This window comes from Chiloscyllium plagiosum, unplaced genomic scaffold (assembly GCF_037043375.1).
Source record: "Chiloscyllium plagiosum isolate Xiang-an unplaced genomic scaffold, Cpla_swu_hap1 HiC_scaffold_8, whole genome shotgun sequence".
Classification (NCBI taxonomy): Eukaryota; Metazoa; Chordata; class Chondrichthyes; order Orectolobiformes; family Hemiscylliidae; genus Chiloscyllium; species Chiloscyllium plagiosum.
In genome coordinates, this window is record NW_028270146.1 from 56,903,062 (window position 1) to 56,921,310 (window position 18,249).

At 39.4% G+C, this 18,249-nt stretch overlaps 1 protein-coding gene across 1 annotated transcript in view; it reads left to right on the plus strand.

Annotated features, from left to right (window-relative positions):
• samd4a (sterile alpha motif domain containing 4A) overlaps positions 1-4,856 on the plus strand; it is a 119,240-nt gene extending 114,384 nt beyond the window's left edge. Inside the window, exon 11 of the mRNA XM_087990213.1 lies at positions 1,879-4,856. Within this exon, the coding sequence (XP_087846339.1) occupies positions 1,879-1,907 (29 nt within the window). The 3' untranslated portion in view covers positions 1,908-4,856. The remainder of the gene's footprint in view (positions 1-1,878) is intronic.
• Positions 4,857-18,249: the final 13,393 nt, after the last annotated feature.

The window sequence follows — 18,249 nt, forward strand, 5'->3', positions numbered from 1 at the left end:
GTATTGTCCAGTTTTTGTTGTATTTGAACATGGACTGCTTCAGTATCTGATTTACCAATGATACTGAGCATCATGTAATCATCAAACATCTCCACTTCTGACCTTTATGATGAAGGAAGATCATTGAAGCAGGTGAAGATGGTTGGGCCTAGGATCATATGCTGAGGAACGCCTATAGAGATATCCAGGAGCTGAGATGACTAACTCACTCCCAACAACCACAACGATCTTCCCATGTGCCAGGCATTAGTCCACCAGCGGAGAGTTTGCCCCTGACACCCATTGATATCAGTTTTGCTAGACTTCACACTGCACTTGGATTGAGTGTGTCTTCAATGTCATGGGCTGTCACACTCCTCTCACCTTTGGAATTTTTCTCATTTTTTTTGTCCACATTTGAGCCAAGGTTGTAATGATGTCAGTAAACAGTTATAGCTAAACAGGTGCTGCTTGATTGCGCTGTTGATGACCCCTTCCATCACTTTACTCATGATTTGAGGGTAGATTGTTGTACAGGATATGTCTGGGCAATATTCCATATTGGTTTCTACCCAACAATGTTGTAACTGTACTGGTAAAGTTTGGCTCCGGGAGTGGCAATTTCTGTAGCATGTCTGCAGAACTATTGCCAGAATGTTGTTAGGGCTCATAGACTTTGCACTAACCAGTGCTTCCAACTGTTACTTGATATCAAGTGGAGTGAATCAAATTGGCTGAAGACTGGTATCTGTTATACTGCAGACCACTGGAAGATGGCTTATAAACTCGAAGCTTCTGCCTCAAGATTGCTGTGAGTGCTTCAGCATTTTTTGTTTTTTGCTGTGCTGCACTTCTCCATTAGGAATGGGGCTATTTGTGGAGCCGCCATCTCCAGTGAGCTGTTTAATTGTCCACCACCAAATATGACTAAATGTGGCAGGACTGCAAAACATATATCTAATCCATTGGTTGGGAGATCGCATTGTTATGTCTATCACTTGCTGATTATGCTGTTTGGCATGCAAGCGATCCTGTTTGGTAGCTTCACCAGTTTTTACACTTCATTTTTAGGTATACTTGGTGTTGGTCCTGGCATGCCCTCCTGCAGTGTCCAGTGAGCTTGATGATGAATCTTGTCATTGCACTTAAGTAAATGTTTAATAAAATGTGTTATATGATTGAGTTTTCTGTCATTTATGTACCTTTCAGCAACTTTCTTGCTGCACAGTTTATGAAAGTGGTCAAACAGATCGCGGTTCATTTTATAAAAGTGCATAAGTCTAGTAACGCACTGATGCACTTGAATGTTTTCAAAACTAATAATTTTCCCAGACTTTGTAATTCATCAAATTTGTTACTGAAAATAATCATAATATGGTTTTAGTAATTACAATGATAGTGATGCTTTTTGAAAAATAAGTTTTAAACAAAAGTTCCCATGAGAGTGACATTAAAAAAAAACTAATTTATCTGAAAATTTGAGGTTTGCATTGTTTTTTTTCTAAATCAACCTGTTCAGACATGTTATGGTACACCTCTGAAGCAATTGAGGTTTGAACCCAAATTACCACTGAGCCACAAGAACCTCTTTACATTGATTACACTCATTAAGAAAATGTTGTTAATAAATTACTTCAACTCCCTCCAGTCCAAACAACCCAGCACATTCCAGTATTTACTAAAATGCAAAAGCACTGTTCCTGTGCATAAGTTGTACTTTCCTATTTTTTTGAAGCCAAATTTTGTTGCACTAACTTCAAACCCTGCATGTTTTTTATATAATGGGAAATTGTATTGTGTGGCTTTAAATAAAATTACTAGATTGCACATTGAAGTATGCTCATGTAATATTAAATAATCATAAAGCTGCAGAGTACTGATTTTGCTTTTAATTTTCAGATGGCGTTGACAGAACCTCAACAATCTAGAAGGTTGAACGACATCATTGGTGCTGGCTCTGAACCACAAAAGTAGCTGCAGGTTCAGACCGCAGTTCACAAGTTCCAGTCCCATGCAGTGGACAGGGTCAAGTAATGTCTTGTGTTATATTTCTGCAAGGTGTAATGAGCGTATTTTTGTGCAAGAGTCTAGATTGTTATGTATCATCAAAATCTGAAGTATAGTCAGGTTGATCAAAAGTAGTTCTGTCCACGAAAAGGATTTCAGAGTGAGACCCCCTGGATGCCTAAAATTGAAGAGCCATAAATTAAGTAAAAAGAGTAGTTGGTGTTGGTATGGCAAGTGAAGGGTAAAATACCGTTTGTCGTGAGGAGAGAAGAGTTGAAGTTGAAGCAATGCAACAATGGTTGGTTACATTTTCTTGAAGCTCTTTTAAAAATTCTATAAAACTATACTATAAATTTGCGACCAAAAGAGGGAGAAACTACATATATGATGTCTTTCATATTCATTGCATCTGATTGGGGTCATTGATCTCTTTTCAGCATTTAAGTATGCTATGAAGGGGAATTTTAAATGTAACTAAAATAAATTTGTATATTGTTTACATAACCATAAAGGGTACATAAACATTTTCAGGTATGCCATTATGATTTGTATTGTTAAAGCATTTTAGTTTTCCCTTCTGCGATAGCAGCAGGTTTGCTTCTTTTGGTTAGCAGCAGAAAGCCATGCATCGACAGGATATTTGGTCATTTTGAAGGAAATTGTAAATATAGGTGCTAGTCCTAAATAGGTACAGATGTTAAAACTGATAATGAGGGATGGTTTTGGAATGTTGTTAAATGCAGGAGACGTGTGTAGTATGGTGAGAGTTAAAGTTAATCAGCCTTGCAATTTGTATAACTGTCAGTGAGTATGCTGCTTGTTCTGGTTTTACTTTATATTGTTTGTACCAATCCAAAAAGCTCTAAGTCAACAGTTAAAGCAAAGTTGATACAGATTACAAGTTATTAGATCCTGAATGTTTTTCCTGTCCCTTCCACCAAGTACTTACCCAAAATAAAAAAAATTCAAATATATGTAATCTAGAGCTTCAGCAGCAGAGTGAGAGAGACAGTCTAATGTAACAATTAGTATATCCGATAAAGAAAAAAGGCAAGAGCTGAGAAACAGCAGGAAGATAATGGGGTGAAATTGAATATACATGGATATAGTGTTGTCAGAAACAGAGTTGGAAATGCAGTATTATAAAAAAAATTGGTGAATAAAGTATTAAACTATATACATAATGTTTATACCGTGAATACAGCTTCAGAAAAGGTAATGTAACTGCATTCACATCATCAAATACTGTTTAACAAGAGTCCTAAAAGGTATTTACAAATCAGAATTAATATTTATTCCTCCACTGATTTATAGATGCAAAGGTTATCTATTAATTAGATGTATTATTTTAGATATGTATTAACTTGCTATGGCTGGTAACCATGAGTATGTTTCAAAATATTAACATCCATTTAGTTATTTTTTTTAATATTGCTTATTACTATTGACAAGGTATAGGTTAAGTATTTACATAGCAACAAATGTTTGTTTTGCTAAGTGCTGTCTGGTGAATTAATTTTAATATGTGGCTTCTGTCTTGAGAACATTGATGCCATTCTCCTCTTCTGTTGAGTCCTGTATTGACTGCAGGTGTAGAGCTTGATTAATACTATCCTATGTAAAATGAATTATTTATGAAATGATGATTGCATGCATATAAGGCTGTGAAGTCAAATATCTAGAAATAAAGCGGCAGTGCCTTTCCTTTTGTATCTTACACCTATCCCAAGTGTTAACTGTTTTATACAGAGCAAAGTAGCACCATCAATTCAAAAACAAAGGTGACAAGACATATTCTTGATATTTATAGTCTTTGTCTTTGTTTTGTTAACTGTCGTGCACACAGGATATCTCTGCAAGCCCAGAACAAAGCCTGGCCTCGTAACTGTTTGAAGTGCTTAACTACTTCTTGACATTGAAAAACTGAAAAAAAAGCCTCCCAAAACATGTATCCTACTATACTTGTGTTGAAAATTGAGGTTTTGTGTAATTTCTGCCAGGCTGCTGTGATGCCTTTAAAGAGATAATAGCTAGAATGCGAGACACACAATAGTCAAGATATTTTAAAAAATGCTGTGTGTTTGCAAAGGCAGGTCTTGCAACAGATGTGTGTGCACTATATATAAAACACTAAATAAAAGAATTAAATTGTTTTGTACAAGTCATCAAAATTTCGTATGGTGGCTTTTATTTTTTGTATTTCTTTATCTCGATTCAGAAAATAATGAATGTTTATTCCTCTGGGAGGAATAGGAAGCAACAGCAATGCTAACAGTAATGACCTGGATACTTCCTCCCTTTTTTTATTATACTATACCCTATATATTTATGAACAGTTTTGTTGGAGTTCAATATAGAATCTTACCTCTCTTTGCAATATACAGATCCATATTGCTTTCTTTCCTTTGCATGTCAAGTAGAGGCAATCCCTCGTTGTAAATGCATGCATGTTTATGTTCCTGTTGCCTTGTACAAAGAAGGTAGTGTACAAGAAGTATGTTTCTTGCATAGTTATTGCTGCACATAAGTGCATATTTTTACAGTTTGTCACCTTATGGAAAAAGCACGTTTGTTACATGTTAAAGCTTTATGACAAACACTAATATGTTTTACTTGCTGTTCTTTGCAAGTGTATAGTTTTCAAATGTTCTTGTTTAAAGTTACCAATGAATTACTTGTGACTTAAACAACAAACTTGCTACAATGTATTTATTACTCCCATTCTTGTCACTTAATTAAAATGATGGTTATTTCATATCAGCATTATATTGAAAGTGAAGGGAGACGATTAATACAAGTTTTTGTAACACTGTGGTGTATGTGTCTTTCTTAACTGCAAAAATAAAATACATACATCTAGTTTGAACATTCCTAATATGTTCAAGACATGTTTGTATTCAGTCATGCTTTCAACCAGGAAAATGGCAGAAAGCATAGAAGGCAAAGTCTTTATTTCTCTCCCACTTTTGTATGTCTTCCATACCCTGCCTCATTTTCTGGTCAAGAAAGCAGCAGGGAAAGCTACTAATGCCTTTCCTCTTATGACACCAAGAGCAGGAATATAAAAGCAACTCAATGATTTAGTCATCAAATGATTTCTCAGTTTCTTGCTCTTTGTTTGCTTTCCTTTTGGGAAAGTGCTTGAGTTGTATTCAATGCATTCTTCTGAGGACAGTTACAATATTTGACATACACATTTTATTTCATGGGAGATGAGTTGGAGCTAGCTTAGTAAATGATGGCATTCACAAAGTGTTTTCTAGAGTGATTCACAAATATTGAAATCCATAGTAAGGTAAATTACCACCTCCTGACTGTGATCTTCATATCAACACCATCAGGTCTTCAAGATAAAGCTTAATTGAAAGCAGAGAGAAGCCATTCTCAGTTTTCATTTGTTAAGTACTCAGTGATTTTTGACACAGTTTTCACTTCATATTAAGTTCATGGATTTCTCAGACTTATAGAAACTTACTAATGAAACCATGAAGAGCATGAAACAGCAAATGAGGGGGCTGAAACATTCTTGACTGAAAATGGGGATTCATTACTCCGTATACACATTCTCTCTTGCCTGCTAGTGTGAAAAGCACTATTTGGGGTTCATTTACTGTGAGATTATATTCTGAACTTTGAGGTTTTCTGTAAGCATTAGCATCTGAGCTGCTTTATGCTGCCTTTAGATTGGACCTCTGATGAGGACCAAAGATTATAAGCAACAGCGCTGTATCAGCTTATTGCTCATGAGCCTGTAGATCCATAAGTGATCAGAAAGGGGAAGCTTGCAGGAGGCACAGCCCATCACGTTGCACTCTGTCATCAAATCAATTTTTTTGATATGTTTGACACTAGTGGCTCAGACTACTGAGAGGTTTGCACAGAACAAATCTCCCAGAGTAAGACCTGTTATCTAGTGGCCATGTGTGATCAATGACTGTGAAAATCCACATGCATCCACATGCATTTTGCCTCCAGATCATTCCAGGATTCTGCTACAAACACATGCAGGATAGCCTGGTACATCTTGCAAAAATACCTAAACAAGCCAACCATCAGTCATCTGTCTTGTCAGGGCCTGTAATTACTTTTAAGTGATCAGCGATGGCTTATTTGTACAATCCTTGACTAAGTAACAACACTAGTAAGGCAATGGTAGTGTCCCTACCTCTGAGCCAGAAGACCCAGGTTCAAGTATCAGCTGATCCAGAGGTCTGTCATAACATCTCTGAATAGGTTGATTGAAAATATGAATAATGAAAGCAGGATCTTGCGAAATTGGTAGTCTCCCTATTTCAAGTCCCACCTGCCCCAGCCAATGTTATAATATGTCTGAACAGATTTAATTTTTGTTAGAAGTCTGAGTGACAAAGGTTGTGGGTTCAGGTCCCACAAGCAGCAGCATGAGAGAACAGTGAGAGACTGCAAACGGAATATCAAGTGCAGCAACAGAGCACCCAAGCTCACAGTAAGTCTGGCAAAGAGGTATGAAGACATTGGTAGAGCAATCCAGCCAACAGTAAAACTGAGTGGATATAAAGAGTGGCAACAGAGCAGACCACAAAGCAGCAACAAGTATGTGATCAGTAGGATATGAAGAGATTGAGTGTTCAGAGCAAACTGACCATGTTCAAGATAAGAAATCAAAGTATAACCGAAAATAAAGCAAATTATTTATTAGTGTATATCTCTTTCTTTGCCTCTAAACTAGAGGATTAATTTAAAGTAGAAGCCAGAAAATTAAAAACATCAATGTAAGTACTACCGTGAGTTCAAAATGAACTTTATCACAGTATAAATTGAGAGTTATTTAATTTAAATTGATAGTTTAAACAAGATACTAACTGGATTTTAAGAGGAAAGACATTCTTTTAAATCCAATGATTTTTAAAATTAGATTCCCTACAGTGTGGAAATAAGCCCTTTGCCCCAACAAGTCCACACTGACCCTCTGAAGTGTAACCTACCCAGACCCATTTCCCTCTAACTAATGCACCTAACACTATGGGCAATTTAGCATGGTCAATTCACCTGACTTGCACATCTTTGGACTGTGGGAGGAAACTCATGCAAACACTGGGAGAATGTGCAAACTCCCCACAGCCTAAGGCTGGAATTAAACCTGGGACCCTGGTTCTGTGAAGCAGCAGTGCTAACCACTGAGCCACCGTGCCACGCAATAATGGACAGTTGAAAACTGTTACTTTCAATTCCTGTGCCATGTGAATTAAAGGACACTTAATGTGCTTGGGAATTTGTTTTATTAACTTATTTTTATACGCAACCTGTCTAGAGATGTTATTATCCACCTCTGGAGCAGGTGGGACAGTACCACTGTGCCACAAGAGAGCTCTTTTCATGTGCTTAGAGAACCTTGTGTAGAAGAGTCTCCAGCTGCTGAACTCACGCTCTGGATTTCTGTATAGCTGGACCCAGCTGGAGCATCAGGGAGGATGAGAGCTTCTTAGGATATACATTTGAAGAGGTGGGTACCCCTTGATATCGTGAATTCGGGCTAACTGATCAGAGGCCATTTGGAATCTTTTTTTTTTTGAAGGCATGAAAGTGTCTTTGGGTTTCTGTCCCACTTACAAGCCAGGTCAAGCTTTGGATATAGCTGGCAGTGTCAACATTTGAAGGAGTGCAGTCTAGCTCACGGCAAAAGCAAGTAAGAGACTGCACAAGAGGGTCGAAATGAATGGTTATTGATATTCTTTAATGTGGGGAACAATTCTGTAATCATCATGAGTCTTGAGTGATTTACTTTACTTTATCCTGGCACCAAGGAAGAAGTACACCAGGGACAGGGTAAGGAATATTTTTGAGGTCACTACCAGTAATAGAGAGAAAACAAGTTTGCAGTCCTGCAGTCAGATGTTTTAAGATTTAGAGGGAAAGTTTAAAATCCACGGTCTTGATGGTGCTAATTTCTGGATAACTCCCACTGCCAGTAAGAGTTTAAATGGGTATATTGGGAGAATCAGTGAGAGCCTCAAGGGATAACATAGAGAGTCTCCCTCCTATAGGAAGGATGTTGTGAAACTTGTAAATCTTTTCTGAACCCTTTCAAGGATTTTGCAAGGGTTTGAGCTATAGGTAGAGGCTGAATAGGCTGGTGCTTTTTTCCCTGCAGGGTCAGAGTCTGAGGGGTGATCTTTAACAGAGGTTCATAAAAGTATGAGGGGCATGGATAGGGTAAACAGACAAGGTCTTTTCCCTGGGGTGGGAGAGTCCAGCTCCAGAAGGCATAGGTTTAGGGTGAGAGGGGAAAGATTTCAAAGGGACTTAAGGGACACCTTTTTCACAGAGAAGGTGGTGCATGTATGGAATGAACTGCCAGAGGAAGTGGTGGAGGCTGGTACCATCGCAACATTTAGAAGGCATCTGTGAATAGTAAGGGTTTAGAGCGATTTGGGCCAGGTGCTGGCAGATGGGACTAGATCAATTTAGGATATCTTGTCTGCATGGATGAGTTGGACTGAAGGGTCTGTTTCTGTGCATTCTGGGTAATCCAAGATGGAGGGTGGGAAAATCTTCTGGCTGTAACAGGCTGCTCCTTTTCTGAGGTGTTGGAGGTGATTTCCTCAAATTCCAGGAGCAGCAATTACTGTTTTATAATGTTTTACATTGTTTTGGAACTTTGGAGGAGAAAAAAATGTCAAAACATCCGCACTTTTAAAAGGGAAAACAACAGGCAAAAGCAGAAAATGGTGTATGCAGGGGAGAGAGAGCGAGAAACCCACACTGCAAACTGACACAACAGTGAACCTGCGCAGTTACTGCCTTTGCTGTTGAATTCCTGTATCGCCGGACTTTGGAGTGTGTGTAGGAAAAGTAACAAACAGTGGAATTTACAACAGACCTTGAAAGAACCTGTTTCTGATAGGTCATAGCACAGAAACAGATAAGTGAATAGCTTTAAGTATAGCCATGCTATAGTGAGTAGAGTAGGTTCTTTCTTGATTATATGTTTTATTGAGATAAGTCTTTGGCTTATATTTTTAAGTTTAATCAAGAAGTATCAAGTTAGCCCAGAGCAGTGTTTTGTAGAGGAATAAGACTCTGCTATTTTCTAGGGCTGTAGATTGGAAGTAGCAAAAATGGCCCTTAGTAGAGTGAGATGCTCTTCTTGGATGTGGGAATTTAGGGAGAATTTATGGGTAACTGAGGATTATATCTACAATAAATGCCGATGGTTGCGAATCCAATCAGATCGAATGGGTCAGTTTGAGCAACAATTAGAGGCAATGAGGAATATACAAGAGCAAGGGAGCAAGCAGTTATACGAATGGAGAAAAGTTGCAGATACAGTCACATAGATGGGTTAACGCCAGGAAAGTTAAGAGAGGTACGCAGCTAGTGCAGGAGTCTTCTGTGGCTATCCGCATTTCAAACAAATACGCTGTTTTGGAAAAAGGGGGTGATGGATTCTCAGGGAAATGTAGCTCGAACAGCCAAGTTTCTAGTATCGAGACTGGCTCTAATGCAATGAAGGGTATGTCAGGTTCCAAGAGATCAATTGTGTTAGGGGACTTGCTAGTCAGGGGCACAGACAGATGTTTCTGTGGCCAGCAGCAAAAAATCAGAATAGTGTGTTGCCTCCCTGGTGCCAGGGTCAAGGATGTCTCTGAGAGGGTGCAGAATGTTCTCAAGGTTAGGTGGCAGCAGAAGGTCCAACAACATAGGAAAGGAAAGGAAAGGGATAAGATTCTAAAGGGAAAGTTAGGCAGGAATTTGAAAAGGAGGTCCTCCAGATTAGTACTAGCTGGATTACTCCTGGTGCTATGACCTATTGAGGGTACAGCTGAGGAGCTGGTGTATGGGAGAAGGACTTTTGGATCATTGGGATCTCTTCTGGGATAGAAGTGACCTGTACAAGAAGGATGGATTGCACCTGAATCAGACAGGGACTAATATACGGGCAGGGAGATTTGCTAGAGCTGTTTGGGAGGATTTAAACTAATAAAGTGGTGGGGTGGGACCCAGGGAAATGGTGAGGAAAGAGATCAATCTGAGAACAGAAGAGAGTCAAACAGAACAGGCAGGGACAAACCAGAGAACAAGGTAGGGCTGATAAATTAAACTACATTTATTTCAACACAAAAGGCCTAAGCCTGAAGGCAAATGAACTCAGGGCATGGGTAGGACCATGGGACAGGGATACCATGGCAATTACATTAATGTGGCTCAGGGATGGGCAGGACTGGCAGTTAAATGTTCCAGGATACAAATGCTATAGGAGCGAAGAAAAGGAGGCAAAAGAGGAGGGGGAGTGGCATTTTTGATAAGGAATAGCATTACAGCTGTACTGAGGGAGGATATTCCTGGAAATACATCCAGGGAGGTTAATTTGGGTGGAACTGAGAAATAAGAAAGATTGGGATTGTATTAGACCCCTGAATAGTCAGAGCAATTGAAAAACACATTTGTAAGGAGATCTCAGTTATTTATAAGAAAAAAGGGTGGTTATGGTAAGCGATTTTAACTTTCCAAACATAGACTGGGACTGCCATAGTGTTAAGGGTTTAGATGGAGAGGAATTTAAGATTAGACTACTCACAGTGGAAATAGGCCCTTTGGCCCACACTGACCCTCCGAAGTGCAACCCACCCAGATCCATTCCCTACATTTACCCCTTCACCTAACACTATGGGCAATTTACCATTGCAATTCACCTAACCTGCACATTTTTGGACTGTGGGAGGAAACCTGAGCACCCAGAGGAAACCCACGCAGACATGGGGAGAATGTGCAAACTCCACACTGACAGTCGTCTGAGGCAGGAATTAAACCCGGGTCTCTGGCGCTGAGACAGCAGTACTAACCACCGTGCCGCCCACTTAAGTATGTCCAAGAAAAATTTCTGATTCAGTATGTGGATGTACCTACTAGAGAAGGTGCAAAACTTGACCTACTCTTGGGAAATAAGGCAGGACAGGTGACTAAGATGTCAGTGGAGGAGCACTTTGGAGCCAGTGACCATAATTCTCTTAGTTTTAAAATAGTGGTGGGAAAGGATATATAGGATCTAAAAGTTGAAGTTCTAAATTGGAGAAAGGCTAATTTTGATGGTATTAGGCAAGAACTTTCAAAAGTTGATTGGGGGCAGACGTTTGCAGGTAAAGGGATGGCTGGAAAGTGGGAAGCCTTTTCAGAAATAAGATATTGAGTCCAGAGAAAGTATATTCCGGTTAGGGTGAAAGGAAAGGCTGGTAGGTGTAGGGAATCGCAAGGTTTTTAGCTCAGGTTGAGGTTTAGGGTGTAGGTTTGCTCGCTGAGCTGTAGGTTTCCAAGTGAAGCGAAGCTGTTGTCTCCTGCTTTCTCCTGGATGGGGTTCCTGGGGTTTGTAGTGATGTCATTTCCTGTTCGTTTTCTGAGGGATTGATAGATGACATCTAGATCTATGTGCTTGTTTATGGCGTTGTGGTTGGAGTGCCAGGCCTCTAGGAATCCTCTGGCATGTCTTTCCTGAACCTGTCCCAGGATAGATGTGTTGTCCCAGTCGAAATGGTGTTTTTTTTCATCCATGTGTAGGGCTATGAGTGAGAGGGGGTCGTGTCTTTTTGTGGCTAGCTGGTGTTCATGTAGCCTGGTGGCTAACTTTCTTCCTGTTTGTCCTACGTAGTGTTTGTGGCAGTCCTTGCATTGAATTTTATAGATGACGTTGGTTTTGTCCGTGGGTTGTACTGGGTGTACAGCACCCGGCCTACATACCTCCAAACCCTTCCTATTCATATACCCATCCAAATGCCTCTTAAATGTTGCAATTGTACCAGCCTCCACCACATCCTCTGGCAGCTCATTCCATACACGTACCACCCTCTGCGTGAAAAAGTTGCCCCTTAGGTCTCTTTTATATCTTTCCCCTCTCACCCTAAACCTATGCCCTCTAGTTCTGGACTCCCTTGGAGCAGTGGAGGATGAAGGGAGAGTTTATAGAGGTTTACAAAATCATGAGGGACATGGATAGGATAAATAGACAGTCTTTTCCCTGGCGTGGGGGAGACCAGAACTAGAGGGCATAGGTTTAGGGTGAGAGGGGAAAGATATAAAAGAGACCTACGGGGCAACATTTTCATGCAAAGTGTGGTATGTATGTGGAATGAACTGCAGAGGAAGTGGTGGAGACTGGTACAATTGCAATATTTAAGAGGCATCTGGATGTGTATATGAATAGGAAGGGTTTGGATGGATATGGGCTGGTTGCTGACAAATGGGACTAGATTAGATGCTTGGCATGGATGATTTGGGTCAGTTTTCATGTGGTAAATCTCTATGACTCTATGACTTAAAGTTGAGGCACTGGAATCGGTCTCCTGCAGAAGGCATCTATTCATAGGACTGGCATTGGTATCCTAACTGGAAGGTTCACTGGTGTGGTTTGGGAGGTTTAAGATAAATTGGCAGGGGGTTGGACAATGACACATAGTAATCGAAAAGATGAATGGTATAGTGTGTTTTGGATAGTATTTGAGATGTGAATGGTACCATGTTATGTAGGGATAGATAATGACTGTAAACAATACAAAAAAAAATTAAAATGCATGCATATAGACACTATGGACCAAGTTTGGTAAGTTCCCAAGTTTGTCAGGGTGTGATGTAGTGGGAACTTGGTTTTAAAAATGATGAGGATTTATATTTTTTAAATTAAAAATAAAAGGGAGCTGCGGTGGCAGCACAGATTGAAGGTACTATAGTTTTGGAAAGAGAAGGTTTGAGGTGGCAAAAGACAGAATCCAGAGTAGTGATCTTGGAGGACTTTAACATCATCCCAATTGACATTTTGATAATTCAAGTAATGAGCAATGATTGGAAAGGATTTCCTGAAATATCTTCTGGTGACGAGGTATTGAAGTGGAATAATCATGTGATGCAAGAAAGACTAGTGTGTGCCAGTACAAGAGTGTATAAAGATATAGGGTCATAGTTGAAAAAATTTTTTTTATAATGTAAAGACCCTTATCAGATTCTTCATAGCACTCATAATGAGTCAGATAAATTGAAAGCACAAATTGAAATAAATTAGTATGGCTTTAAGCCATTGCGGAGGTAGTGTTGCAAACTGAACAATGCAGGGAATTGAATATTCAAGTTTTTTTTTGATATTTCAGAAGGATTAGGAAGAAAGGAAAAGGAACTGGAATAACTAGTTTAAATAACAATGAGATCATTACATCAACAAGAATCTTGGTTCAAAAGATCAAGATGCAGAATCAGTTTGGGTGGAGACACTGGACAGGAAAGAAATCCAGCTTTTAGGACCACTACCTACCTTAACTATTTGACAGTGTTGCCAAATGTATTGGGCAAACCAAATTAACAAAGGGAGCCTTGAGGATGAATTCAGTAGACTGTATTTAGAACAGTACCTTCTAGGACAACTAGGGAACAGACCACATTGGGCAAGAAAGTGTGTGACAAAAGGATTAAGCTGTGTAGTAAGGAATCCCGTATTCATTTTCGGAGTGAGGAATGAAAGTCCTGCAATTAGTGTCTTAAGGTAAAATAAAGGCAAAAGGAATAGGTTAAAAGATAGAGTGGTAGATAAGCACTGGCAGGTATATAAGGAAATGTTTTAGAACTCTTAAGATATTGTCCTCTGAGAAAGAAAGATGCTGCAAGAATGAAGCATTTGTAGTCAGTGTCATATAGCACGGAAACAGACGCCATGTTCCAACTCATCTATGCAAACCAGACATCCCGATTTGACGTAGTCCCATTTGTCAGCATTTACTAACAAAGTTAAAAATCACAACACCAAGTTACAGTCCAACAGGTTTATTTGGAAGTACTAGCTTTCGGAGCACTGCTCCTGATGGCGTGGGGATTGTGGAGTATCCTCTGCTAACTAAGGAAGTTAAAGATGGTGTCAAATTGAAAGAAGAAGTATCTGATGCTATGAAGTTTAGTAGGAGGCCAGAAAATTGAGTACATGTTAGAGACTATCATGAGGCCTAAAAAAAAGGAAGTAAGCTAGCATGCAACATAAACTAGTGTTTCTACAAAAATATTTAGCAAATAGCTAAAGTAAGCATTTGTCCTTTAGAGGGTGAGATGGGAATTAATGGAAACAGAAAGTAGCAAAGATTTTGATCAAATATTTTGGATCACACTTTCTGGCCAAAGACAAAATAAAATTCAAAGAATAGTATAAAATTGAGACTAAAAAAGAGGGGAACTTGAAATAATCACTCACTAGAGGAAAGTTACTAAGAAAATTAATGTGACTAAAATTTGATAAGTCAATAGACCCAATGGCTTGCATCCTTGAGTTTTAAAAGTGACTGCAGAAGTAGTGGATGTGTTAGTTGTAATTCTCTCAAATTCCGCACACTCTCCTACCCTCCAATTCAGTAAAGGAAGGAAATGGAGCCAGAAACTGGAGACTGGTTATTTCTTTGATAGCTGGCTAAAGGTACAGAAACATAGAACTTTTTTTCTTTTTTTTAACATTCTTCTGAGTTGAGATCTGATTACTATTCTGTTTATTAGTTTCTATTTTAAATGTTCCCTTACATTGTCCAACTAAGCAGGAGCCATTGTTGGTAGTGGGCCAAAGTAGATCAGATTTCTGTGGAAGAACTTGAGTAAAATTGATTATCATGTTATGACTTTTAGTAATGGAAAAGCTAAAGAAAAGTATCTAAATTAGAACTTCAGAATTGGACGAGGGCTAATTTTGTTGGGCTGTATTGAGATTCAAGCCAATATACCCAACCAGCTGAAAGGTTTCTGCAGAAAGCCTGTTGGGGGATTCTACTATTGTATCCAAAAAATCAAAATAAAAAATAAAATATTCACCCCTCATGCCCCTTTACCTACATGGTTTCTCTTTCCATCTACTATTCATTTCCTCTTCGTCTACCCTGCCCATTCACTTAGTATCCACAAATACCCATGCACACAGGAGGAAAGAAAGTTCAATGACTTCTTTATTGTAGACTACACTCTATTGAGAAAAACACTTTTTAAAAAAAAACATTGTGACAGGTCTTGACTGCTTTGACACTGTTCGAAAGATCTCAACACTTTGACAGCTTTTGATACCTGAGCAATTTCTTGACAAGTTGGACAATTCTTAAGAGTTTGTGGATCTTTTATGCATAATCTCTTCCACTGTGAATAATCCTGCAGGGCACCTAACCCTACCTCTGAAGAATTCACATTTCTGGTTCCAGACAACAGGAACTCCAAAATCTGTTTTGAGTGCAGGCAGTTGATTATTTAAATGGTCAGCTTCTTCCACAAACTGTATGTGCATAAAGCAAGATCTACCTCAATCCCAGCTCTGAAAAATGAGATTTCCCAGGTTTGGCGTGGGATTTGGGATATTTGCAGAGAGCAGTTAGAGTAATTAAGCAAAACAAAAACCTGGCGTTGACTGTGATATGCACATCTCAGGATTCTATTTTAAAGTGTTGGAAAGCCTGGCCTGGAGATTAGATTACCTACAGTGTGGAAACAAGCCCTTCGGCCCATCAAGTCCACACTTACCCTCTGAAGAGTAAACCACCCAGATCCATTTCCCTCTGACTAATGCACTTAACACAATGCGAAATTTAGAATGGCCAATTCACCTGACCTGCATATCTTTTGGATTGTGTGAGGAAACCAGAGCACCTGGAGAAAACCCATGCAGACACAGGGAGGATGTGCAAACTGCACACAGAATGTCACCCGAGGCTGGAATTGAACCCGGGTCCCTGGCGCTGTGAGGCAGTAGTGCTAACCACTGAGCCACCATGCCACCCTTAATTTTGTTTTCATCCCAAGTTGCAAAAAAAATGTAGGACTGAAGATGGTAGAAAGGATTGCCAATAACCTTCCAAGATGCTTCTGCCTCGCTCTGCATGAAGGAATGGCTGAATGTTCTTTAGTGGATTTGACAACTTCCACGCCGTAGTGGTATGTGATTCACTATTTCATTCATGCTTCCACTTGTTTATATATGAAATTAAATTTTAAAAAACACAAAATTGTGATATTCTCAAATGTGTCGCTGCAATACTTTAATTCCAAAATGACGGATTCCGGTCAATTTGTCTATCAAGTGCTTGTTTTCAATTCTGAACAGTGACATTAACATGTCAACAAAGTAATTTTTGAAAAGTCAGCATCATTGTAGGGAAACAAATCATATCTTTGACAGAAGGTGAATATTCATTTTTTTAAAAATCTCAGAACAAAAATTATATGAGCAATCAAAACTAGAAAGGTTTTTGATGGACCGGGTATTTGTGTTTGTTTCCTTTTCAAATTTTGAATTTCTTAAAGGTGTCAGCAACACGATATTATATTCACGTGATAACAGTTATTCAAGATGCAGGGTATGTTTTAACAGTTGTCGGGGACTGTCTTGAGAGGTCAAGTAGATTGGACTTATAGTCATTTGAGTATCGAAGAATGTGAGGTGACTTTATTGAAACACACAAGGTAGATACAGAAGGAGGATGCTGGAAATCTGAAACAAACAGAATGCTGGAGAAACTCAGCAGTTGTGGTAATGTTTATGGTATGAGCCATATCCGACTCAACATTAATTCTGTTTCTCTCCACAGATACTGCCCAAATACGAAAAGATTGTTTCCCCTTGTGGGAAAGTTTAAGATAAGAGGACATAATGTCAGAGTAAGATGTTCCCTCATTAGGGCAGAGATGAAGAGGAATTTCTTCTGAGAGTAGTAAACCTGTGGATTTCTTCACCACAGAAAACTATTGAGGTTGATTAATTAAAAATCTGTCTCTTAGCCATGAATTAGTAAGGGAATCAAGGGTTATGGGGGAAAGGCAGAAAAGTGGAGCACAAGATTATTACACCAGCCCTGATCTTACTGAATGGCAGAGCAGGCTTAATGGACTAAATGGCCTACTTCTACTGTCTTGTGTAGTAAAGAGACAGATGGTGTGATGTTAAGTGATAAATAGCAGTTTGTGGAGAATATCTTGAGCAACCATTTTGTAGTAACTTGATGAACTCTGGATAAAGATTGTTGGACTAGACTCCAAAATATGGACTTTGCAGAACTTGAGAGGGCAAATGTTACCTGTAGACTTAGGTCCATGAGGTAGTCATGGCCTTATGTTAAGTAGTACTTTAGAGTTAGTCATTGGCCAGGCATAGAAGCAAGTTGGGGTGGCACGGTGGCTCAGTGGTTAGCACTGCTGCCACACAGCGCCAGGGACCTAGGTTCAATTCCCACCTCGGGCAACTGTCTGTGTGGAGTTTGCACAGCCTCCCCGTGTCTGCGTGGATTTGCTCCGGTTTCCTCCCACAGTCCAAAGATATGCAGGTTAGATGAATTGGCTATGCTAAATTGCCCGTAGTGTTAGGTGGATTAGTCAGGGGTAAATATAGGGGGGTGGGTTTCTCTTCGGAGGGTCGGTGTGGACTTGTTGGGCCAAAAGGCCTGTTTCCACACTATAGGTAAAAAAAATTCTCACAGCATGGGGATTGAGGAAATATTCTCACATTGTCCAATAGGTACAAGGTACCTGCTTGAATGGGGGCAATCCATGCAAGTGGAAGGAGAACAAAAAATGTAGTAGTGGTATGGTATTGAACAGTTAGTGGAATAGAGACTTTTTTTTCTAGCTCCAATTGGGAGTCTAAAGTTGTCTACCCAGTGTTAGCTTTAAGGATATCGCATCTTGGCTGCACAAGAACTTGGAGAAGGAGGAGCTATATTGATATGGCTCATTCAGGAGTGAATGAGCTATCTAGCCTCAAGAATGTGATGCTGTGTTGCACGTTTGAGGAGCAGGTTTCAGGTTAGTAATTAGGTTGATGAACCTTGAAGTATTTAAAATCTAGGTTACTACCTAAATCTTGAGGGAATTGACATTGCATCCAGAAGATCAATGGGTTAAATGCTTGGCTCAAAGGGTGAAGTAGGAGAAAGGAGATCTGGTTCACAGAACACTAGCACTAGTGTTTAAATTGAACAAATGAGGAAATGATTCTATTGAAATAGGCTTCATGTCAACCAAACAGTGATCAACTTCCTCCGAGATTGAACAACTAGAACAGTTGTTAGGGCTTTAAACCAAAAAGAAAGGTCTGAAGAGGTTGGGAGTTTTAGAAAACTATAAAGAAAATTCAGGGCAAAAAAAATGTAGTGCTGTGATTTTGTTAAGATTAAGCACAGCAGGGGCCAATGAACATAATAGTTCATGTAGAATTTGAAAAATGAACTGGCATGATAGCAGATAAGGGCTTTGGATTGTCAGGAGTTTGGGTCCAGTTCTGGGACTCAAGGCACCTAT